Genomic DNA, 27913 nt, shown 5'->3' with positions numbered 1-27913 from the left:
TACTAGTGTCTTGAAGAATATCTAGTCTAATATTATGTGCTGTCATAAGGGCGTCGCTAAACCCAATTAACTAAAAATCGCTAGTGCCCCAGTAAATGCTTTCAGATATGATTTGCTTCCTTCGCAAAGTGTGTTTATTAAGAGTAGTAATCCAGGAATAAAGACATTATTCTCTATGTGGAACCAAACCAACACTGGCAAAAGCAAGTTTAATCAAAAAGCAAACTGACGCATCTCATGTGTGCAGAAAACCCTACCCACGTGCGAGTCCCGGTTGTTAACATGCATGCCGAAAAAAGTACTTGCTGCTCACAGGCCGCTCATGGGTTGTGAAACCGGCGCAACAGCCTTTTATGCAGAGGTGACGGCACCCACAAAACTAAAGTTTAGATAATGTGATGGTGATGCTGCTAAGCACACCTCCTGATGGATTCTTTGTATGAAGTAAAAAGAAGTCGGGAGGTACAGTAAGACTTAATAAACCTAATTCTCGGCCATGTGTCAAGTCTAAAAGATAACTCTATAAAACTTTTATAAAAATATTTTTTGTATTCTATAGAATTTCATTCAAATAAAATTATTGTTCATTCAAAATATTTCCTATATATATAAAGGATGAATGAATGATGACAGTAAATAATATTAGACTAGATATTCTTCAAGACACTTCTATACAGCTTGAAGTGACATTTAAAGGCTTAACTAGGGTAATTAGGGTAACTAGGCAGGTTAGGGTAATCAGGCAAGTTATTGTAAAACTGTGGTTTGATCTGTAGATTGTCAGAAAAAAATTGCTTAAAGGGGCTAATAATATTGACCTTAAAATGGTGTTTAAAAAATCGAAAATTGCTTTTAATCTAATCAAAATAAATCAAATCAGACTTTTTTTCAGAAGAAAAAACATTATCAGACACACTGTGAAAATGTCCTTGCTCTGTTAAACATCATTTAGGAAATATTTAAAAAAGGGGCTAATAATTCTGACTTTAACTGTATATATAGGCCCTATTGTTGTTGCTTTTGATAGGGCCTGGCCCAGTAGAGCTTTAGGTCTAGCAATGTCCCTGGCTGTCATCCTGGCAAAGATACAAGAAATCAGTTATTAGAAATGAGTTATTAAACTATTATGATTAGAAATGTGTTGAAAAACTTTTCTTTACGTTAAACAGAAATATTCCAAAATCATTATATTCCAATTATCAAAAAAGTTAAGTAACAAGTAGGTTTATGGTGTATTAAAAAATAAATAAATAAATAATTAAACAAACAAACAAACAAACAAACAAACAAACAAACAAACAAACAAACAAACAAACAAACAAACAAATAAATAAATAAATAAATAAATAAATAAGTAATAATAATAATAATAATAATAATAATAATAATAATAATAACATATTAGGGGGCGGCACGGTGGCTTAGTGGTTAGCACTGTGGCCTCACAGTAAGAAGGTCTTTGGTTCGAGTCCCAGCTGGGCCAGTTGGCATTTCTGTGTGGAGTTTGAATGCTCTCCCCGTGTTGGCATGGGTTTCCTCATGTCAACACATTTGCTTCTGGCGAACTGATGAAATAAATTGGCTGTAGTGTATGAGTGTGAGTGTGAATGAATGTGTATGGGTGTTTCCTAGAACTGGGTTGCAGCTGCAAGGGCATCCGCTGCATAAAACATATGTTGGAATAGTTGGTGGTTCATTCCACTGTGGCAACCCCTGATGAAAAAAGGGACTAAGCCGAAGGAAAATAAATCAACAAATAATAACTGATTTCTTTTCTCTTTGCCATGATGACAGCACATAATATTAGACTAGATATTCTTTAAGACACTAATATTCAGCTTAAAGTGACATTTTAAGACTTAACTAGATTAATTAGGGTAAAGTTAATTAGGCAAGTCATTGTATAACAGTGGTTTGTTCTGGAGTCAATCAAAACTAATATTGCTTAAGGGGGCTAATAATATTGACCTTAAAATGGCTTTAAAATAATTAAAACTGCTTTTATTCTAGCCGAAATAAAACAAATAAGACTTTCTCCAGAAGAACAAATATCATAGGAAATACTGTGAAAAATTCCTGAATCTGTTCAACATCATTTAGGAAATATTTGAATTGGGCGATTAATTTTTACTTTAACTGTAACGTCCAGAATTATCTCAATACAGCTTTACTGCGGTGTGAGGTTTTCTATTACAGTAAAGCAGCAGTGAATGGTGTAAATGACATTACTGTGTGTGTTTTAGGAGCAGGGTGAAGGACAGGGTAAAGCGCTCACACTCCACTTCACAAGCTCTCAGCACTATTCATCTGTAATATGGAGCCCTTTTCAGCGCCTGAGATTAGATTATTACAGCCTATTATTGAAAATAATAACAACAGTGTCTTTATGGGTTCATTATCTCTGTGTCTGAGAGCAGCCAATCAGGAGGAGTCCTGATTACAGGTGGGCGGAGATTACACAGTCTTAGCGTAAGAGGAATGGAATGTTATGGAAAACATTATAATATATATATATATATATATATATATATATATATATATATATATATATACAGTTGACATCAAAATTATTCGCCCTCCTGCTAATGATGTTGAACCGATTCAGGAATTGTTCACAGTATTTCCTTTAACATTTTTTTCTTCTGGAGAAAGTCTTATTTGTTTTATTTCGGCTAGAATAAACACTTTTTAAGGTCAATATTATTCACCCCTTAAGCAATATTAGTGTTGGATTGTGTCCAGAACAAACCACTGTTATACCATGACTGGCCTAATTACCCTAACTTTACCCCCAATTAATCTAGTGAAGCCTTTACATGTCACTGTAAGCTGAATACTAGTGTCTTGAAGAACATCTAGTCTAATATTATGTGCTGTCATCATGACAAAGAGAAAATAAATCAGTTATTAGAAATGAGTTACTACACTATTATGTTTAGAAATGTGTTAAAGCAAAAAAAATATTTTGTACAATTTAAAGATTTCACAGGAGGAATAATTTTGATTATCACTGTATGTAAATTAAATGGGTTGTTTTTACAAGTAATTATAATTGCTGTAATTTTAGATAACAGACTTTTTTATTATTTATTATCATTTTAGAAATTGAATCTGAAACAAAGATGTCAAGCAGCAAAATTTGTTTTTGTTTGTTTTTGATTAGCAAAACTAAATAGATTTTTTTACCAAGCCGGAAACCTAAATAATTAATGTTTTATTTGCAACTTTAAAAAATTGACATTATACAGTGAATCTTTTTTTTTTTTTTTTTGAATTTCTTTTTTTTTAAGAAATAGCACGTAGTACACTGAATTAAACATAACATTTTGAAGTAGAAAGATACTGTACAATTGTATGTAAAAAAAAGATCAAATAATCAACTGTTTTAGCCTGTAATAAATGCCTTTTTTAGATAATGTAGTAAATAAAATGAATAATAGCTTTGAATTTACTATTAAACAATTTTAAAGCCGTGCACATGAACTAACTGAACTTAAAAGTAATTTACTGAGAGCAATTTTAGAAAACTGTAAATGTACAGTGATCAAACCCGAAAGATGTAATTTGACATTCGAGAGTAATAAACTGTAATTTAATACATCCTTTTCCACAGATCCATTCTGTATTTTTACAGTTTTTGCTTGTAATTTTAAGAAATAGTTATTTTCTGTAATTTAACAAAGCTCTACCTTACCTTTCCTTTACAGATCTTTTTTAAAAGTGTGAATGTGGCGTACTATCATCTGTTATTATCATTATTATTAATATTATACCACAAGTTTGTACCAAATAGACAAAAAACAGCAGAGTGACAGATAAGCCGTAGTGCTTTAGTGCTCAGAATAAATAAGTACACCCCTCCCTCACAAATCTCTCTTTTAAATTCATAGTTTGAATAGGAAGCTCTACAATATTATATTGCGCATATACATTAGATGAGTCAGTGTTGAAGCCAAATCTGTAGCTAATCTAACAACAAAATAACTGATGATAACACTCCAAACACTAGTACAGCCAAATTAATATGTTTATGTTTAATATGTTTATTAATATGAAAAATATTTAAAAATGGAAACATTTTGTTGAAATTTTGCAGGTTGTAAATTATTTTTGCCATATTTAGCTTGAATTAAATTAATTGTATTATCTTTTAATTTCTAAATATGTTTGCTGACTGAATTTTGATTTTAATAAATATATCTGTTTAATAAATCTGTTTTGCACCACATTACATTGCCTATATTCACTGAGAAACTGAGAAAAATATTGATTTTCAAAATGAGCTGTACTTAATGATGCTGAGCACTGTACATATATGAATAATACATATTCACTAAACGTCAAGATGATTGGTAGTACCTGGATATTATTAGCATAATCAGTTGTGATCTGAGAATAACACACTTCAGAATGCCATTATTGGCCAATCAGAATCAAGTATAAAGCCATGTAATAATTTGATTTGATTTGATTTGACTTGATCGACATGACGCAGCGACACGTAATAAAAGGTTTCATTTTCATGTAAAAGAAGTTTTGTCTAAACCAGACATCCCCAAACTAGGGCCCGTGGGGCAAAGTTGGTCCACAGTAACCTTTGATTAGGCCCTCCATCCCATCTGAGAAGAGGGGGAGAGATGATGGGGAATTTGGGGGGAATGCCTTTAACAGAGGTTGTCTTTTTATAATTTAGCATAACTTTTGTTTTTTAACTGTTGAGCTGCAAAAACAGCTGAAATTAAATGTTTTAATTAAATGTTGTGAATAGATAAAATAAAATAAAATAAAATAAAATAAAATAAAATAAAATAAAATAAAATAAAATAAAATAAAATAAAATTAATAAAATAAAATAAAATAAAATAAAATAAAATTAAATTAAATTAAATTAAATTAAATTAAATTAAATTAAATTAAACAAAACAAAACAAAACAAAACAAAACTAAATTAAATTAAATTAAATTAAATTAAAAAATAAATAAATAAATAAATAAATAAATAAATAAATAAATAAATAAATACAGAGAGCAGACATTGCAGAAGAAATCAGCAAGCGGATCAAGGCAAAGTGTATTTTTAGTGTTATAAATGGGATTGCTGATATTTGTTATTGTAAGATGTTCATTATAAAATGTGCAAAAACATATAAAAATAATACAATTAAAGTATTTTAAATGTGATAAATTATAGTATTAATTAAATTATATAACACATTATATAATGGTTTATAATAATATATATAATATATTCGTTTTTCTCAGAGGCTTTGGTGCATTTCTCACAACAGTTCATGCATTTCTCAAAACAGTTAGTCATTTGTGCACATCATAGTAGCAGTTTCCCATTCCTTCCAACACAATGCAAATGCTTTTGGACATGCATCAACTGCTTTCATACAACTCTCTGCTGTTTATAACATTATCATCTGCTTATGTCAGTCAAAATGAGCTAAACTTGTGAATGCTGAATCGTCATTCCATATAAAAATAATAGCCCTCATTTCATTACTTGAGTCATTACATACACAAATGTTGAACTAGTTGTCAAAATCTGTCTAGCAAATTTTTTAAAACATTTAAATCTTTTTTTTCTGAAAATGTTTTCAAAATTGGACAATTTCATTAATGATTTACAGAGCTGTGTGTGTTGTAGGTTCAGTTCCAATATGTACTGCAATTACAGTTGTGCACAGCTCTACCCAAAGGAAGTGTATGTGAAACACATATATTCAGTGTCTTGTAGTCAGATACCTCACTAGATGCACTTATGTCCAACTTTACTGTAGTTTTCAAATGGCTGTGCAAATAGTATACACTGCTGTCTTGAGCATTTTCAGGAAGTGTCACCACAATCTGACTTCTTTGCATTGGGAAAAATGTAGAGTAAACTGTCATAATGAAATCATGACAAAGCCATTTGACTATCTTGTTCACACTGACACTGACACTTTCATTGACATCAATACTTGCTTTTGAGGAACGAGCTCTCTATTTTGAGCAAGTGACGCGCTTTTGCAGGTTATCAACTAACTTTTGCAGTTTGTACTAACTGTTTTGAGAAATACATGAACTGTTGTGCTAATGTAAATAGTGTTGTGAGAAATGAACCAAAGTCACTGAGAAAAACTGTAAATACAGAGAGCAGACATTGCAGAAGCGATCAGCAAGCGGATCAAGGCAAAGTGTATTTTTTAGTGTTATAGATGGGATTGTTGGTGTTTTTATTGTAAGATGATCATTATAAAATATGCAAAAATGTTCATAATACTGTTAGTACAAGTAATTTAAATGTAATAAATTATAGCATTAATTAAATTATATAATACATTATCATTTTAAATTAGGAAATTACATTTTTAATCAACTTTACAGTTTGGTATATTTACCTCTGGCCCACCACCCTCAATCAAGTTTAGTTCTTCATTAAAAAAAAAAAAGGTTTGGGCATTCCTGGTCTAAACCATCCATGATAAAGATGTGCAATCGTTTTTATTTAAACAGTTTCTGATGTCACATCACAGCTGAACAGCAGCATAAACTACAACCACAATGATCACCTCAGCTGCTGATTATGTGCTTCATTCAGTGTTGACATGCGTTTGAACACCATTTGACATGACATGTATTGCCGTAATACTGAAAGCAGCAGCAGATAGTTCACCTCAGATCTAGAAAATAAAATAACTAGCAGATGGTTTGAAAGTCAGACTTCGTACTAAACCGTGCCATTTCATTGAGAGTGCGGTGGCTGGTATTTAAAGGGGACCGATTATGCCTCTTTTTACAAGATGTAAAATGTGTCTCTGATGTCATCACCTCCCCCGCCGAGAGCAGCTTTACTTCGGCCAGTCCATCACGGATGTACCGCTGGATCTCATCTCTCCATTGTAGTTAAAACATGATGTTTCATACATCTTGTGTATATCTAACAGACAATTTTTGGTCTAATAAATCTATTATTTGCTCTCAGGTGTATTATTTTGTCAGTGTAATTTTGTTACCTTTAATAATTGTCTTTAAATATGTTACTGTGTTGTACGAGGTTTGTCTTCGTTTACCAAATTGCTTAACGCTATCTTTATTTCTTATTGTGTACGTCTTTATACTTGTATAATGTCGATTGTAGTTTATTAAATCTGATTATAAAAGACACGTGTCTGTGTATAATAATACATTTCACTTTACATTTACATTGATTTAAGTTTTCATTTCTTAAAACAAAAATTAGGTTTATAATATTACTATAATATTAATTATAAGGCTGTGCTTTATATAATTAAATCATTTTATTTTGAATGTACAGTGAAACCGATGAATCCATAGTGAGTTAAGTGACGTTATAAAGTAAACTGCCATTCTATATGAAGATGCCCGACTTTTGTCCTCGCGTCCTCGGGAGTTCGTTCTTCCTAGTCTGCACTCTGCAAATCTAAACTTCCAAGAACGTAAGTACTTGGTATTGATAAACAGCCATGGTGTTTTGGTGACTGTTGCTTTAAATGCAAATTAGATTTAAAAGAGGGTGGAGCTACAAATGCATATGTGTCAGTATAGTAAGAGATGTAAATTAGCAGTGTGTGTGTTGTCAGTGCTGATCAGGTGTGCATGTGTGCTTCAGTCTATGCCGCTCCTGTCGCTGTTCATCTAAAACTCCACATCTATAATCATCTTAGTCTCTGCAGACATTACTATAGCAGCTCGAACACTCTAATAGCTAATGAAAAGACGGCTGCTTCTCATAAAGGCTGCTGTTTATGCTAATGAGGGAGAGATGGGCACTAGTGGGCGGGGCTTTCCCTGTCCGATGACACGTACAAAGTGAGAATCTCAATCAAAGTGTTTCTGCAGACTCTTTATATCATTATAAAAATAAAATTAATTAACTTTGACCATTAGAGGCTGTGTTCAAACCCCTTAAAAAGGGATTTCTGCATAATTGGTCCCCTTTAAAAGTTTCTGTCATCTCACATTTGGTGTATACAGGCAAACTGCATGTCGCTTGTCGCTTGTTTTTAGGACACAGTGTGAAGGGTTGAATTCACATTAATAATATGTACTTACGCCATCAGAATCACACTGAAATCCAGCCAGTTCCAGGGGTCCCTCAGAAATGTGAAGGGCCCGATGCAGAAACCCCGCGCCAGGATCTTTATCAACGACTCGAACGTGTAAATGCCAGTGAAAGTGTACCTGTGCATTAAAGAGAGAGAGAGAACGGAGTGACGAACAAACATTCAGACAATCAGGAATCAGAGAATTATCCCAAACACACAGATCACGAGCGCACACAGAGATGAGAAGCACATTCACAGTGCAGAAGCAGATGTGTTTAGTTTTTTTGTGACATGATGACAAGACAAACACTCGCGCTTGATGAACTACAGCTCATCAAGACCAGGATGAGCATTAAAATCCATGTTGACCGTCCAGCCTCCAGCAGTGGATGACAGATGCAGCATTCGCATTGCTCTTTTTCTCTCTCTCTCTCTCTCCGTCTATATATTTATATTTAGTTTCACTCAGTTCAGTGTATCTGTGTAAATCTGCTTTGGGTGTTTGTAATCGTACCTCTCATCACATCTTGGACTGGTGCAATCGGCTTCATTGTGTTGCCTTTACTTCTGTTCTCCCACCAAACAGTCCCACACAGGAAGTTACGGAATTCCAGGAAGATTTGAAAAGAGTTCTAAACTAATTTTTATGCATGCACTGCTTTGAAGTTCGAATTTTCAGTTTCATTTAAGCAACTTAGAATTTTAATTTGAATCCCGTCTGGACCTGTTCATGAGCTCTGCACATGCTTCTACAAACATACAGTGGCCACAAAATGCATTTAGACATACTTATAAATATTGTACTTTAAAAGAATAAATTAATGGCATAAAAAAATAAATAATTGAATCGATTAACTTAACAAATCTTTTAATGTTTTTAATTTAATAAATCAATACTATTTATTGATTTATTTCTTTAAGAAATAAATACATTAATTAATTAATTTTCCTTTGACTTAATCCATATGAATAAATGAATGCATAGATAAATGCATTCACTTTCTATTGACTCAGTGCTGATGAATAAATGAATGAATGAATAAATAAATAATTGAATAAATGCATTTTCCTTTGACGTAGTCCCTATGATTAATAAATAAATAATTTCATTCACTCTCCATTGACTCAGTCATGGTGAATATATGAACTAATAAATAAATAAATAAACAATTACATTAATAATTAAATAAATAAATTCATTTTCTTTTGACTTAGTCTTTATGAATAAATGAATAAATAAATAAATAAATAAATAAATAAATAAATAAATAAATAAATAAATAAATAAATAAATAAATAAATAAATAAATAAATAAATAAATAAATGCATTTTTCTTTGACTTGTTCGCTATGAACAAAAATTTGAACAAAAATTTCACTTTGTCCCTATGAATAAATGAATAAATAAATAAATGAACAAATGAATTCATTCATTCATTCTCCTTTAACTTAGCCCCTATAAATAAATGAATAAATGAATTTATTCATTCTCCTTTGACTTAGCCCTCATGAATGAATAAATGAATGAATAAATAAATAAATAAATAAACTGAATAAATAAATAAATTCATTCATCCATTTGACTTAGCCCCTATAAATCAATTAATAATATAAAAAATTAATAAATAAAATCATTCATTGTCCTTTGACTTAGCCCTCATGAATAAATGAATACATAAATAAATAAATTCATTCATTCTCTTTTGATTCAGCCCTCATGAATAAATGAATGAATGAATAAATAAATAAATAAATTCATTAATTCTCTTTTGACTCAGCCCTCATGAATAAATGAATAAACAAATAAATGAATGAATAAACCCATTCTTTTATTTATTTTACTTTGACTTGGTCAAATATATGAATAAATAACTGAATAAATACATTAATTCATTCATTTTCCTCTGGCCTAGTTCCTATGAATAATAAATAAATAAATAAATAAATAAATAAATAAATAAATAAATAAATAATGAATGAATGAATCAATGAATGAATGAATGAATGAATGAATGAATGAATGAATTAATTAATCATAATGTATTATTTTATTCATATGCTGGGTCAAAAATGAAAAATTATTTTAATAAAATATAATTATTAATTATTTATAATATTACACCCTGCAGATATATTACTGTAATATGCACTACATTAATACAATGCAAAGATATTATCAATATTTTAAGTGGGCAAAAGTCTTTAGACACATCATGCGGCCACTGTATGTAATGCATACAGTTGAAGTTAAAATTAATCGCCCTCCTGTGATTTTTACTTTTTCTCAAATATTTCCCAAACGATGTTCAACAGAGCAAGGAATTTTTCACAGTATTTCCTATAAAATATTTTTATTATTATTTGTTTATTTCAGCTGGAATAAAAGCAGTTTTTAATTTTTCAAAACCTATTTTAAGGTCAATATTATTAGCCGCCTTAAGAAATATTTGGATTGTCTACAGAACAAACCACTGTTATACAATAGCCCCTTTCACACAGTGAAATATCTGGAAAATTTCCGGAAAGACTTTACCGGTATTTTCAAAAAAGCGTTGTTCACACAGGCGAGGACGTTACGGAATTTTTCCGGAAAAGAGCATTCACACATCCATTCCAAAATACCAGTAAATTCTGACATCATTAACCACAAATGAGCTTTAAACGGCTGCGCTTGTATTTGTAAACATTTTACTAAATTAGAAACTATGTGGATGATCAATATTGTGAATATGTGCGTGTGCAGGCGCTCACAGGCTGTTTCACAGGCACACGCAAAGCTTGAAGGTAAACAAACAACGGCTTATCATAAGCATCTCATCGATGATTATTTAGACAGTTGGCATTAAGAAGAACATATAAACGAGATCTGACTAACTTCTAGCAGCTAAATGTGTCTGGAAAAATATTCAAAGGCTTTTATTCTCATAAACCGCGCGGACGTAAATGCGACTGACTGTTGTGATTGGCTAAAGCAGACGTCTCACGTCAGCACGTTCTAGACGTGCACGCGCTTATTACGGCAATCTTGCTTCTGCATTCACACAGCGCAGCATTCCGGCAAATTGCCGGTAATGTTACAACTTCTCTTTCCGGAAAATAGCCAGAACGAATTTACCGGTATTTTCAAAAAGGACCTGTTCACACATACAACCTTTCCGGAAAATTGCCGGCAATTTTCCAGAAAGGTCTGTATGTGTGAAAGGGGCTAATGACTTGCCTAATTACCTTAACTTTGCCCTAATTAAACTAAAAAACCAAGCCTTTAAATGGCCCTTGAAACTGAATACTAGTATCTTGAAATTGGTTTTTAGAAATTACTTATTAAAACGACCATGTTTAGAAATATGGGGGCTAATCATTCTGACTTCAACTATAAATCTACAAATCTCGTATAATAGATCTCGGGGTTTGCTCTAAAGGGTGGTGAGAGGTACGACATCTCACTGGCTTGAAACAAATAGAAAATAAAACCAGGTGTTGCTTTGTGCATGCTTCTGTACATGCTGCAACACCTCTGCACATGGAGATTTGGAGATCGGCTTCATATGTGAGCTCAAACGGTGCAGAACGTCCACAGATGCCGGTCTTCATTAAAGGTCTGCGTGCTAAAGCCTCAGTTACTTACACTGCAGGCCACAATCATCTGAGAAAACAGCGGAAACATGGGATAAATCCGCTTCTGCTGGGGTGCTGCGGCTCTGACTGAAGCTGGAGATGATGGACAGACAAAAGCAGATCAAAACGGACAGACGGACTGACAGACGGACAGAACGCACGATGATTAGAACGCTAGAGCTGCACATGAGCACGACTACACACAAGCAGAAACACGGAGATACAGGAGCACGACAAGCACACACACACACACACACACACACACACACACACTGAACGATAGAGACTGAGGGATAAAACAATAGAAAGCCAAAGACAGAACAACAAAACTAAAGAACAATAGACAGAACGATAGAATAATAGATAGAATTATAGATAAATAGAACAATAGAACGGTAGAATGATAGAACGATGGACAGACAGATAGATAGATAGATAGATAGATAGATAGATAGATAGATAGATAGATAGATAGATAGATAGATAGATAGATAGATAGATAGATAGATAGATAGATAGATAGATAGATAGATAGATAGATGATGGATGGATGGATGGATGGATGGATGGATGGATGGATGGATGGATGGATGGATGGATGGATGGATGGATGGATGGATGGATGGATGGATAGATGATGGATGGATGGATGGATGGATGAATGGATAGATGATGGATGGATGGATGGATGGATGGAGACACAGACAAACAGACAGACAGACAGACAGACAGTAAGATAGATAGATAGATAGATAGATAGATAGATAGATAGATAGATAGATAGATAGATAGATAGATAGATAGATAGATAGATAGATAGATAGATAGATAGATAGATAGATAGATAGATAGATAGATAGATAGATAGATAGATAGATAGATAGATGGATGGATGGATGGATGGATGGATGGATAGATGGATGGATGGATAGATGATGGATGGATGGATGGAGACACAGACAAACAGACAGACAGACAGACAGACAGACAGTAAGATAGATAGATAGATAGATAGATAGATAGATAGATAGATAGATAGATAGATAGATAGATAGATGGATGGATGGATGGATGGATGGATGGATGGATGGATGGATGGATGGATGGATGGATGGATGGATGGATGGATGGATGGATAGATGATGGATGGATGGATGGATGGATGGATGGATAGATAGATAGATAGATAGATAGATAGATAGATAGATAGATAGATAGATAGATAGATAGATAGATAGATAGATAGATAGATAGATAGATAGATAGATGGATGGATGGATGGATGGATGGATGGATGGATGGATGGATGGATGGATGGATGGATGGATGGATGGATGGATGGATGGATAGATGATGGATGGATGGATGGATGGATGGATGGATAGATAGATAGATAGATAGATAGATAGATAGATAGATAGATAGATAGATAGATAGATAGATAGATAGATAGATAGATAGATAGATAGATAGATAGATAGATAGATAGATAGATAGATAGATAGATAGATAGATAGATAGATAGATAGATAGATGATGGATGGATGGATGGATGGATGGATCGATGGATGGATGGATGGATGGATGGATGGATGGATGGAAGGATGGATGGATGGATGGATGGATGGATGGATGGATAGATAGATAGATAGATAGATGATAGATAGATAGATAGATAGATAGATAGATAGATAGATAGATAGATAGATAGATAGATAGATAGATAGATAGATAGATAGATAGATAGATAGATAGATGATGGATGGATGGATGGATGGATGGATGGATGGATGGATGGATGGATGGATGGATGGATGGATGGATAGATCGATGGATGGATGGATGGATGGATGGATGGATGGATGGATGGATGGATGGATGGATGGATAGATAGATGATGGATGGATGGATGGATGGATGGATGGATGGATGGATGGATGGATGGATGGATGGATGGATGGAGACACAGACAAACAGACCGACAGACAGACAGTAAGATAGATAGATAGATAGATAGATAGATAGATAGATAGATAGATAGATAGATAGATAGATAGATAGATAGATAGATAGATAGATAGATAGATAGATAGATAGATAGATAGATAGATAGATAGATAGATAGATAGATAGATAGATAGATAGATAGATAGACAGATTTAACCCATGTTCTTTTCATAAAAACAAACTGATTAAAGAATTCCTAACCATTATAACTGTGATGAATTAGCAATAATATTAATAAGAATAATAACATTCCCTTTAATGAAAGTTTCTGCTGCTCTAACAGTTTATGTCGCTTCATGACATCCATACCATGATTTCATTCCGCATGGCAAAGGTGCAATTAGCAGAGTCATGGTCATTAACTTACTTGCTAATTGAGGTTGACAAGCCAACAAACACCTGGCAAAGCTTTACATCAGAACAAACATTTCAGAGGTCAGAGGTAAAACACACTGAGAGAGATGCTGCATCCCAATTCGCATACTATCTGTCCTAGATAGTATTGGTAATAGAATTAGTGTCCTAAACTGTAGTATGTTTAAAAGAGTGTGCCAAAAGCTCCCGGATGCTCAACTATTTCTCTTAGAAGTGTTGTGTGAATTCTATCAGAACTACAAATTCTGAGAAAAAAATGTAAACAAACTACAAACATGGCGGACACACAAGTCCAACCGTCAAGTGGAAAGGCTTTGGTAATAACGTTTAAATAATTATTATTATCTAATAACATCTAGCCAGCTTTAATAAAGACATGTTTGGACTTTATCTTCTGAATGCACAATTATCCAAACACGCATGCATATCAGATTAATACACAGCTGAATCTCTAATATTGTAGGTTATTAAATATGAAAGAATGTGGATGATGTGTTGAGATGATTGACAGGTCTCATAACTAAGCAACAGAATGATCCGTTAATGAGTAAGTTTGTCTTCTCTTCTGATGCACACTCAAAAGTATGTACTATTTCTTAACAAAAAAGTACACATTATTAGAACGTAGTATAAGTATGTGAATTAGGACGCAGTAACAGCTTCAGGAGGAAGGACAAAAGATATGGGAGAAGAATTAGAGCAGATGATACTCACTCCACGTATTTGGCCCACTGCGCCGGTTCAGACATGGCCATGAAGCAACAGTTGGTCAGAATAGTGCACATAATGAAAAGACTGAATAAAGTAGAACAAGTTAAGAAAAATGATTCAACGCCAGTTCAAATATAACATGCTATCGGTAGCTCAAAGCATCAGCACAAATATATAATATACACAGATCAAGACATATTTCACAGTAATTCCAATGCTATCTCACAGCAGTTCATGACTTTTTGATTGAAAGCAATAGATAGAGAGATCAATACGACAATAGATACTCTAATATGAACGATAGATAGATAGATAGATAGATAGATAGATAGATAGATAGATAGATAGATAGATAGATAGATAGATAGATAGATAGATAGATAGATAGATAGATAGATAGATAGATAGATAGATAGATAGATAGATAGATAGATGTGTGAACTATACTAGTATAAATATATGAACTATACTAGTACAAAGTATGCTAGTATACTAGTAAAAATATATGAATTAAACTAGTACAACTATATGAAGTATACTAGTACAAAGTGTATTAGTACAAAGCGTACTAGCACAAATATGTGAACTATACTAGTATAAATATATGAAGTATACTAGTAAAAAGTGTGCTAGTATGGTATACTGGTATACTAGTAAAAATAAATGAACTATACAAGTACAAAATTCTGACAAATGAAGTATACTATTACAAAGTGTACTAGTACAAATATGTTAATTATACCATTAACAATTATGCTAGTATATTGGTACAAACATATGAAGTATATGATTACAAAGTATACTAGTACAAATACATGAATTAAACCAGTACAACTATATAAAGTATACTAGTGCAAATATATGAAGTATACTAGTACAAAGTATATCAGAACAAAGTGTACTAGGACAAAGTATACTTGTACAACTTTATGGAGTTTACTATTACAAAGAATATTAGTACAAAACTTACTAGTTTATATATATGAACTATACTAGTATAATTATTTGAACTATACTAGTACAAAATGTGCTAGCATACTAGTACAAATAAATGAAGTATATTATTACAAAGTATTATAGTGCAAAGTATACTATTACAAATACATGAATTAAACTAGTACAACTATATGAAGTATACGGGCACAAAAATGTACTAGTACGAATATATGAAGTGTACTAGTAACAGTTATGCTAGTATATTAGTTCAAACATATGAAGTATATGATTACATAGTATACTAGTACCAATACATGAATTAAATTAGTACAAATATGTGAAGTATACAAGTACAAAGTTTGCTAGTATACTAGTAAAAATATATTAATTAAACCAGTACAACTACATGAAGTATACTAGTACAAAGTGTATTAGTACAAAGCATACTAATACAGATATGTGAAGTACACTAGTATAAATACATGAAGTATACTAGTACAAAGTGTATTAGTACAAAGCATACTAATACAGATATGTGAAGTACACTAGTATAAATATATGAAGTATACTAGTACAAAATGTATTAGTACAAAGCGTACTAATACAAATATGTGAACTATACTAGTATAAATATATGAAGTATACTATTACAAAGTTTACTAGTCTAAATATATAAAGTATACTAGTAACAATTAGGCTAGTATACTAGTACAAACATGTGTAGTATATGATTACAAAGTATACTAGTACACCTATATGAAGTATACTAGTACAGAGTATGCTAGTATACTAGTACAAATATATATGAAGTATACTTTTACAAAGTATATTAGTACAAAGCATACTAGTACAAATATATGAACTATACTAATAGAAAATGTGCTAGGATACTAGTACAAATATATGAAGTATATTATTACAAAGTAGTATAGTGCAAAGTATACTATTACAAATACATGAATTAAACTAGTACAACTATATGAAGTATACTAGTACAATGTGTACTAGTATAAATATATGAAGTATACTAGTACAAAGTATATTAGTACAAATAAACGAACTATACTAGTACAAAGTAAACTAGTACAAAAATGCTATAAGTGACAGAAATATAATTTAAGAATACTCCATGTATACTTCTACATTACTTAAGTACACTTAATAGAATGAACTTGAAGTATACTTCTCTTTTGTAAGCTTCCTAATGAGCAGTTTTACATATAACATATAAAGAGTAAGAGATTGTTGAGATGAAAACTTCTCCAGCGCATGTAAGTACAGTATATCATAATGACGGACGTGTTCATGACAGGGTTTCATTAGCGCAGGGCTGTGAAAGTCTAAAAGCTCATAACAGTAAATGACAGCTGCTTTTTTCTCCTGTGTGACGCAGAAAATTACAGCTGAGCTGAGGAAACGTGGGACTGGAAGTACAGTGTTTTAATGAAGAACACCTACAATGTTTTATTTTGGTCTTCTAGTGCTTTAAAGGTGTCCGTGTATGATTGTAATTCACTCTAATTATGCCCACAGCTTCAGCCAACATCAAATGCTTCAGCGCACATCGCCTTTAAATGAACTTTTACCTTCAGATTGTTTCTAATTTTACTTGTGATGGTGGTGACGGATTGATAGGCAGCATGTCTCAGTTTCATCTTATCCTCAATGACTTTTAAATGGACAATAATGAGCGCAATTATGGTTAAAAGGTGAAAGATTCGCTCTTCGCTTCTATAAATGTATTATTCGCTTGTGTCTTTTTAGCTTTTTCAGAGCAAGTCGTGATTGTGAATATAGTTAAAAAATATATATAAATACATACATATATATATATTTCTTTTCGGCTTAGTCCCTTTATTATTCTGGCGTCGCCCCAGCAGAATGAACCACCAACTTATCCAGCATACAGTATGTTTTACGCAGCCGATGCCCTTCCAGCTGCAACCCATGTCAGGGAAACATTAATACACACTCATTTACATGCATACACTACAAACAATTTAGCCTACATAATTGACCTGTACCGCATATCTTTGGACTGTGGGGGAAACCAAAGCACCTAGAGAAAACGCAGGGAGAACGATAAACAATTAAAATTAATTAAATGCTTAATTTAAATTAAATTAAATTAAAATGATAATAAAATAAGAAAAAACAGTGTTTGGTGGTTTAAAACAGTTTGACAATAAAATAAAATAAAATAAAATAAAAAAACAAAACAAACAAAACAAAACAAAACAAAACAAAATAATAAAACAAAACAAAACAAAACAAAACAAAATAAAATAATAAAACAAAACAAAACAAAACAAAACAAAATAAAATAAAATAAAATAAAATAAAATAAAATAAAATAATAAAACAAAACAAAACAAAAAAAAACAAAATAAAATAAAATAATAAAATAATAAAACAAAACAAAACAAAACCGGCACGGTTGGCGCAGTGAGTAGCTTACAGCAAGAAGGTCACTGGTTTGAGTCCCGGCTGAGTCAGTTGGCATTTCTGTGTGGAGTTTGCATGTTGGATGTTGTTGGGTACTCCGGTTTCCCCAACAAGTATAAAAACATGTGGTACAGATGAATTTAGTAAGCTTAATTGTCTGTAGTGTATGTGTGTGAAAGAGTTTATGGATGTTTCCCAGTGATGGGTTGCGGTTGGAAGGGCATCCGCTGCATAAAACATGCTGGATAAGTTGGTGGTTCATTCCGCTGTGGCAACCACAGAATAATAAAGGGACTAAGCCAAAAAGAAAATTCATTTATTTATTTTCTTTTCGGCTAAGTCCCTTTATTAATCAAAGCTCGCCACAGCGGAATGAACCGCCAACTTATCCAGCACGTTTTTATGCAGCGGATGCCCTTTCAGCCGCAAACCATCTCTGGGAAACATCCATAAACTCTATCACACACATACACTACAGACAATTAAGCTTACTAAATTCATCTGTACCACATGTTTTTATACTTGTTGGGGAAACCAGAGTACCCAACAACATCCAAGCGAACGCAGGGAGAATATGCAAACTCCACACAGAAATGCCAACTGACCGAGCCGAGGCTCGAACCAGCGACCTTCTTGCTGTGAGGCGACAGCACTACCTACTGTGCCAGTGTGTCCCCTACGAAAAAAAAATGAATGACTAAAATTTAATTAAATTAAATTAAATTAAATAAATTAAATTAAATTTATTTTTAAATAAAATAAAATAAAATAAGAAACATTTATATACTATTAAATTGTATGGTTCATTCTGCTGTTGTGACCTCTGATAAATAAGGCACTAAGCTGATAGAAAATGAATGAATGAATAAATCAAAATACAAGTTGATCTTTTAAGAAAATACATAAAATAAAATAACAATAAAAGTAATTCGACTGAATAAACTGTAGGGTTATATCTGTGTTTGTTTTGGTGCATTTAAATATCAACAATAGAAAAACGGTCTCAGTGTGCCTTTAAATAGCTCATCATTTTAAGCAGTTTGATGCTGATCTCTTGACTGTGCTGGAGAGCTGAACTCACTGTACATCACAATCAGAGTCCCGTCAGCTCTGGAAAAGCCTCCGGAGTCTCCGATCGCTGTTTTTCTCTCTGATTTACAGCTCTTTCTAATGAGCCCAATCACTTGAGCGTTTGCAGACGGCGGAGCATCAATGCGCTCGTGTGCCGCCGCTGTTTAATCAAACGTGTTTCCTGGCTTCGGCTCTCCTGGGAAATCTGCTATTAGTTCGGATGTTTTTGCCGTGTGTGTAGGGGAGCCTGAAAACTGAACACTTTGAGCCGCTCCAATGCATCGTGTAAATGCATGCAAGTCGCCACAGGTGGACACGTGCTGTTTAACACACACACACACACATACACACACACTCCAGCAGCTATAGTGCACTTCAGTACAGAGCCGCTCAGACTTACACACATGTAGGGGGAACAATTTTTAAAAAGTTAAATAAAAGTAATGATAAAATAAATAAATAAATAAATAAATAAATAAATGAATAAATAAATAAATAAATAAATAAATAAATAAATAAATAAATAAATAAATAAATAAATAAATAAATAAATAAATAAATAAATAAATAAATAAATAAATAATAAAATAAAATAAAATAAAATAAAATAAAATAAAATAAAATAAAATAAAATAAAATAAATATCCCTGGTTCTGAAAACCACAAAATATAATTAAATAAAACAATCCCTGATTCTGAAAACCACAAAGTAAAGTAAAATGAAATGAAATGAAATGAAATGAAATGAAATGAAATGAAATTAAATTAAACTAAACTAAACTAAACTAAATTAAATTAAATTAAATTAAATTAAATTAAATTAAATTAAATTAAATTAAATATCCCTGCTTCTGAAACCAATAAAACAAACAAAAAAAAATCTCTGGTTCTGAAAGCCACAAAATAAAATAAAATAAAATAAAATAATCACTGGTTCTGAAAACCACAAAATAAAGTAAAATAAAAAAAATAATAACAAAATAAAATAAAATAAAATAAAATAAAATAAAATAAAATAAAATAAAATAAAATAAAATGAAATGAAATAAAATTGAATAAAATAATAAAATAAAATAAAATAAAATCAATTTAGTATATTTTTTATTTAATTTATATAATCTTTTAAAAACATGGATAAAAATACCAAAAAATAACTAAATCAATAAATAAAAAACTTAATAAACTAATAATTAAAGTTACCCTAATTAACTTTGACATATATTTAATTTAATTAGAATAAAATCAACAATCAAATAAAATTAAAAAATAAGATTATATTAAATAAATAGTAAATAATAGATTTAATAAATACAATTAGAGTGAAATATAGACGGACGGACGGACGGACGAACGGACGGACGGACGGACGGACGGACGAACGGACGGACGGACGGACGGACGGACGGACGGACGGACGGACGGACAGACGGACAGACGGACAGACGGACGGACAGACGGACAGACGGACAGACGGACAGACGGACAGACAGACAGACAGACAGACAGACAGACAGACAGACAGACAGACAGACAGACAGACAGATAGACAGATAGACAGATAGATAGATAGATAGAAAGATAGATAGATAGATAGATAGATAGATAGATAGATAGATAGATAGATAGATAGATAGATAGATAGATAGATAGATAGATAGATAGATAGATAGATGTAGTAAATTATTATTTTGAGTTGGAGAAGAAAACTCTAATAATGTAAAACTGATAAACACAATATACATTTTTCCACCGTGTGATTTTATGTTTATATTCAATAAAGCATCTGGCGGCATGACTGAGCTCTACAGGTTTGATCCAGCACCAGTATGAACAGTATGAGCATCTCTCTATCAGACTGGTATAAGTGGTCTGGATGTGCGGCGGCCTGTCGGACCCTAAATGGGGTGTGAGGTGAAGGGAGACGCAGTCGAACAGACCGACACCTCCAGCGCAACCCTGTTCACCTGCTTATCAACACCACAGCAAAGTGTCCGCAGCCCAGCACTCCTGAACACCTCCAGCCGGCCGGGACACTATTTATAGCCGGATGGAGCTTTGGGAAAACACAGACATCTGAACTTGGCTTTGTTGAGCAGCGCTCATACGTGCCATAGTCTGAATGTCAGACCCTGACAACACGCACTGCTGCTGTTTTAAACTGTACACTCCTCAGCGTTCAGCTTTAGACTCAATGTTATGCTTTGGTCAATATAAAAAAAGAAGGTTGAGATTGTACTTTTTTCTCTTTAGTGTTGTACATATACTTGAAAGGGTCCTGAAATGAGAGAAAAAAACGGGGGATGGTGCAGATTGATCAATGTCCGAATTCAAAAGCAGAAATGAGACACCCATAACCCCGCCCTTAATCAATAATAGCCCTGCCCCGGAGAACTGATGGCTCCGCCCTATAGAAATGAAAGCCTCACCCAAGAGGACTGATAGCTCCGCCCAACAGAAATGAAAGCTGCCCCCTAGAGGACTAATAGCTCCGCCCTACAGAACTGATAGCTCCACCCTCTAGCGGACTAATAGCTCCGCCCTAAAGAAATAAAAGCCCCACTCTAGAGGACTGATAGCTCCACCCTACAGAAGTGATAGCCCCTCCCTCTAGCGGACTGATAGCTCCGGAATAAAGAAATTAAAGCCCCACCCTAGGGCAATGATAGCTCCGCCCTGAAGAAATGAAAGCCCCGCCCTAGAGGAATGATAGCTTCGCCTTAAAGAAATGAAAGCCTCACTCTAGAGGACTGATAGCGCCACCCTACAGAAGTGATAGCCTCTTCCTAAAAAAATGATAGCTCTGCCCTACAGAACTGATAGCCCCGGCCTAAATGACTGATAGTCCTGCCCCAGAAGACAGATAGCTGCACCCTACAAAACCAATAGCCCCACCCAACAGGACAGATAGCTCTGCAGTAAAAGACTGATATCCCCTCCCTAAAGGACTGATAGCCCCACCCTTAAAGGATTGACAGCCCCTCCATAGGAGAACTGATAGCTCCGCCCTAGATGACTGATTGCCTCTGCCTCAAAAGAACTGATAGCCTTGCCCTAAAAGATAGATGGCACCACCCTAGAAACTGATAGTCCCGCCTTAGAAGATGGATAGCTCTGCCCTACAGAACTGACAGCCACGCTCTAAAATACTGATAGTCCCTCCCTAGAGGACTGATAGCCCCGTCCTAGATGACTGATTGCCCCACCCTCTAGAGGACTGATAGCCCCGCCCTAAAGGATTGATAGCACTGCCTAAAAATCTGATAGCCCTGCATTAAAAGATCCATAACTTTGCTCTAAAGGCACTGATAGCCACGCCCTCTAGAGGATTGATAGCCCCGCCCTAAAGGATTGATAGTACTGCACTAAAACTCTGATTGGCCTGTTTTAAAGGACTGATAGTCCAGCCCTAAAGGCACTGATACACCTGCCCTAGAAGACTGATATCACCACCCTAAATGATTCATTGCCCAGCCTTAAAAAACTAAAAGCCCCACCCTTAAGAACTGATAGCCCTGCCCTAAAGGACTGATAGCCCCACTCTAACGCCCTATTCACACGGGGCTTCAGCGTCAACGCTTGACAGAGGGCGTGTCTGAAGTTGGAGCTGAAACGATCGTCATAGAAGCGTCAGCCAATGAAATTCAGTCAGCAATAGGCCACTGTCTGAGCTGGTGTATTTGCATACAGCGATCTGATTGGCTGACGCTTCCGTCGGCGCTTGAAAAGTTGAGCTGGTCCCAACTTCTGCAGCGAGGAACGCTTCTGACGCCGGAACGCCGCCGACGGATCCACAATGCAGTTCGGCAACGCCTGACGTCACCCATTCAAAGTGAATGGGAAGCGTTGACGCTGAAGCCCCGTGTGAATGGGGCGTAAAGGACTGATAACCCCACCCTAAAGGGCTGATAGCATCACCTTAAATGAGGGAAGTTTATGGTTTTTGATAAAAGTTTATGAGCGCAAATTACGAAATAATAAAGGGCACAGATACATTGTTTATCACAAGCACTACTACATACATATCAAAATAAGAAGAGTACATTTAGATTTCATGTCATCTTTAAAAGCCCTAAAAGGAGAAATAAAAATAGACAGAAATAGGTCGATAGTTGGTGTACAGTAACACTGAGTCCTATACACAGGTGAGATAATGCAATCAACAAGAGGAGAATCAATTCTTTTTTTTTATGAAGCACTGAGCTGAGTAGCTCCGCCCACTAACAAATCTCATTGGCTGTTATTCATCAAAAACATTCTGATTGGCTGTGATTGTGTCAGACTCTGCAGCACTACATATTTGATGAGCTTCTGGTATGAGTTATGATTTTATATCATTCAAAATGAGATGTGTCAAGTATTATTATATGATATTATTATTATTATTATTATTATTGTTATTATTATTATTATTATTATTATTATTATTATTATTATTATTATTGTTATTATTATTATTATTATTTTTATTATTATTATTATTGTTGTTATTATTATTATTATCATTATTATTATTATTATTATTGAATACATTATATTTTTCTTAGCTATTATATTATTATATTTTAATAGATATCATTATTATTGTTATTATTATTATTATTATTATTATTATTATTCAATACATTACATTTTTCATTGTTATTAAATTATTATATTTTAATAGATATTATTATTATTCTATAATATTTAATACATTACATTTTTCACAGTTATTATATTATTATATTTTATTAGATATTATTATTATTATTATTATTTAATACATTATATTTTTTTCATAGATATTATATTATTATATTTTAATAGATATTATTATTATTCTTTAATATTTAATACATTACATTTTTCATAGTTATTATATTATTTTATTTTATAAGATTATTTAATAAATGTTAGTGTGGGAAAGTACGTTCAGAAATAAATAAAATGTATTATTGTGTACTGTTTACTGAGCTTTTGAAGCAAAATTATTAGTAAATAAATTGAGAATGAGAAATGCTGCATTGTCAACAAGCTAAAATAATGTTAGCCTCTCTCTCTCTCTCTCTCTCTCTCTCTCTCTCTCTCTCTCTTTCTCTCTCTCTCTCTCTCTCTGCTTTTTTTTTTTTTTTGCTACTGTAGTAAATATCCTTGCTTTTGAAACCCTGCATGCCTCATTACAGATACAGAAATGAATTTGTTAAGGAAAATTTGTTAAGTTCATAGTAAAATCTCTGACATTTTCTCCATTGGCTTTTCATTTAAACTCATTGCATCCAACACTACATCAGATTTTCTAAGCACCTGCTCTTTCATGGTCTAAGTTTATCCAGCAGCCTGTGAAAATGCACAAAATGCCCTGATATTGTGCAATATTCTGACATTTTCAGGTAGAAGCACTTGCACAATCAATGCAGACGTTTCCAGAAATCACCACGTCGCCTTCATTGGCAGCAGAAAGGATATGAGTGTACTAAAATCCGTATTGATGCTCTTCTAATGGGATGAAAAGGGCTAAAAATATAGAGTGCAGACGTGGCACTAAACCGGAAGATGGCCTTCCCTTTGTTCAGTACTATAAAAGTCTGTTGAGAGAGAAGAGAAAGGTTAGTTAGCCACATAAAAACTCACCAGGGACATTTGATCTCAAACATTTATGAAATATGAGCAGAAGGAATTTGCATAAATGGCTTAGTGAATGATTTAAATGCACAAAATCAGCTCACTATTGATACACTTATGCCCTGTTCTGTACAATAATAATGTATGTTTAGCACTGAAATTGAGAGGATAGAAAATGCATAAAAATCTTTTCATGTTATTATTAACTATATCAGCGTTTAAATGTTTAGTGTAAGTACTTAGTATTAATGTTTTAATAAATATTGCTATTATTTTAGTAAGCATTTATATATATATATATATATATATATATATATATATATATATATATATATATATATATATATATATATATATATATATATATAATAAATGATAAAATTTTATTAAAAATGACATGAAATAATTGTAAACATTTTTTATTTAAAATAAAATAAAATATTTTTTAAATTAAATTAAATTAAATTAAATTAAATTAAATTAAATTAAATTAAATTGGCTCACTTTTACAAGCTACAAGAAAGTTTGTGTTTGAGTTTAAAAGTTTGAGGTTGATAAAATGTCCAATATTTCTGAAAGATCTTTAATTCTAATTGGATTTTAGAAAATATGTTCTAATCAATAGAATTTATTATTTAGAAAACATTTATCAAAGTAAAAATGTTAATAAATTTACTATTTAAAACACCCCCTTTTTATTTGACTATGTTTTAAATGTTTTAAATGTTGTGTCCACTATGTTTTAAAATAGAAAAATAATAAATATACATTACATACGAAATCTAAACTGAAATAAAAACTGAAACTGAAATTCTTGTTACTCAAACAGTTATTTTCAGTATCACTACTCCAAAAGTAATTTTCTGGTTCTGAAACCAGATTATTATTTTTTTTAATTAAATAAAATAAATTTTTTAAATTCAATTAAATTCAATAGAAAAGTTAAATTAAATGAAATTAAATATATTAATAATTAAAAATATATAATAAAATATATTTTTAAATTTATTTAATCAAAGACAGTAAAATTGTTAATAGCATAACAAATTAAAAACGTTTAAAATTTATTCCTGTTGCTTGATTTTCAGAATCGCGACTCCAGAATTACATCAGAATACGTTTGATACATTGTTGATACATTTGTATCATTTGAAACACTCCATATTCCAGCAGCATTCTAAACAGAATCTTCAAAAGAACAGTATTTGAATTGGAATCTGCTGTGACACTTCAACTGTCACTTTTCTAATCACAGAACATTTCTTCATGAGGCTGATATAAACACATTTGTTCAAGGCAGACTGTAGTCATAATGATGAAGTAATACTCGGGAGTGCACAAACACAGCACTGCTTTCCTTTGGGGTCTCAGCGGGAGCAGAAAGGCACTCTGGGGACTCGTGTCTGTCTCCATGGTTCAGGGTATCGGGAGCTTTTCTTCACAAACACGCCTTTTGGTTGCCCAGGATTCACGGCCCCCTCGCGGAGCTCGATTTACGCCATCTCCACATCACATAAATAATGCGAGGAGTCACGGCGCAAAGAATAATTGCAGGCAGGAGGCATCAGGGTCAGCATAGGCAGTTGAAGTCAAAATTATTCGCCCTCTTGTGAATTTTTATTCTTCAAATATTTCCAAAATTATGTTTAAGAAAGATTTTTCAATATTTTTTCTTCTGGACAAAGTCTTATTTGCTTTAATACAGCTAAAATATTTACTATTATTAGAGTTCTTAAAGTCTACATAAACTGGAAACTGCGCCTGCTTTTTTTTTTTTTTTTTTTTTGAATAGTGACACAGAAAAATAAAATAATACATGAGAAAATAGTGGGTGAAGCTTGTTTTTTTCCTACTGGGAACTGATTGGATGTAGTAAAGTAGGGATTTCATTCAGATGGGAAAAGGGTTTGAGTTATTGAGTTCCTACAAAAAAGACTCTAGAATACACAAGACATGTCACTCGTATAGTTTTGACGAATGAATCGAATGAAGCTGCGCCTACTAGTGCAAGAGGCAATCACTGATCACCACAGACTGATGTTTCCTTGGGGAAGAACACACCAGACGTGTGCTTTCAGTGAATATTTGCTTCACAGACATAAGAAATATATCAACATAAAGCTTAAAATCTGTGATTTTACATGAATTGAGTGCACTTAAAAACAAAAGTTTTCTGGTTTTGTAATCTGTATGAAATGAACGTGAGGTACGGTTCGTACTGTCAAACGCACATCACATGACAGCAACTACTCAAACACCAACAAACACACTGCAAAAAATGCTTTTCTTACTTACAGTTTTTGTCTTGTTTTTAGTCCAAATATCTACAAATTCTTAAATCAAGAAGCATTTTCTAGACAAGCAAAACATATTGCCTTGTTTTAAGAAATAATATGCCAAAATGAAGCGAGTTTTTCTTTAAATCAAGAAAAATAATCTGCCAATGGGGTAGACAAAATAATCTTGTTTTTCGATTTGTGATAAGATTATTTTGCTCACCCCATTGGCATTGAGTGCAATTGTTTGTGTTGAATACTTTATTATTATTATTATAAATTTCCATATCTGCAATGCCTGTTTTTAGCTTTTTTTTGCAGTCCACTTAAAATCTAACTTGGAAATCATTTTTTTCTGTATTGCCATTGATTGTTTTGAAATTCAAATGGCACTAACATGCCTGTGTTTTAATTTCTGTAATAAATATGGATGTCAAGCCAGGATCTTGATGGTTTATTGTGGGTTTATTGTTTACATGAAAAAATCTGTGTTACAAGTTAAACAAAAACTCTAATAAACAATTATATTTTGAATTTAAGTAGTTTTTGTCTTGTGTTTACATTCATTTTACATTTGAATAGCCAAAATTACAAGTTTTAGTCTTTTAAATGTGATTAATCGCGATTTATTTAAAAAAAAAGTGTGATTAATTAGTTAATTATTTTAATCGATTGACAGCACGAGTTTAATTTGATTATGACCCTAATAAGATTAAATTAATCAAAATTTGCTGTTTACGTGGTAGACTCTTAATCAGGGTGTCATCTTAATCGTATTAATATCGCATCATTGGTGTTCATGTAAACCTACTCAGTGAGAGC

The 27913-nt window shown here is 32.7% G+C and overlaps 1 protein-coding gene across 4 annotated transcripts in view; it reads right to left on the bottom strand.

The window, feature by feature from the left end:
* Positions 1–27913, bottom strand: part of scn5lab (sodium channel, voltage gated, type V-like, alpha b) — a 267011-nt gene that overhangs the window by 177623 nt on the left and 61475 nt on the right. For all 4 annotated transcript variants that reach the window (XM_073940500.1, XM_073940498.1, XM_073940499.1 and 1 more), the window contains 3 exon segments: positions 24660–24778; positions 14766–14855; positions 8062–8190 (listed from right to left, as the gene is read on the bottom strand). In XM_073940500.1, the coding sequence (XP_073796601.1) occupies positions 8062–8190; positions 14766–14855; positions 24660–24778 (338 nt within the window).

Source organism: Danio rerio, chromosome 24, assembly GCF_049306965.1.
Source record: "Danio rerio strain Tuebingen ecotype United States chromosome 24, GRCz12tu, whole genome shotgun sequence".
NCBI lineage: Eukaryota > Metazoa > Chordata > Actinopteri > Cypriniformes > Danionidae > Danio > Danio rerio.
Note: the sequence above shows the minus strand (reverse complement) of the source record. Positions and strands in the feature narration are given on the sequence as shown.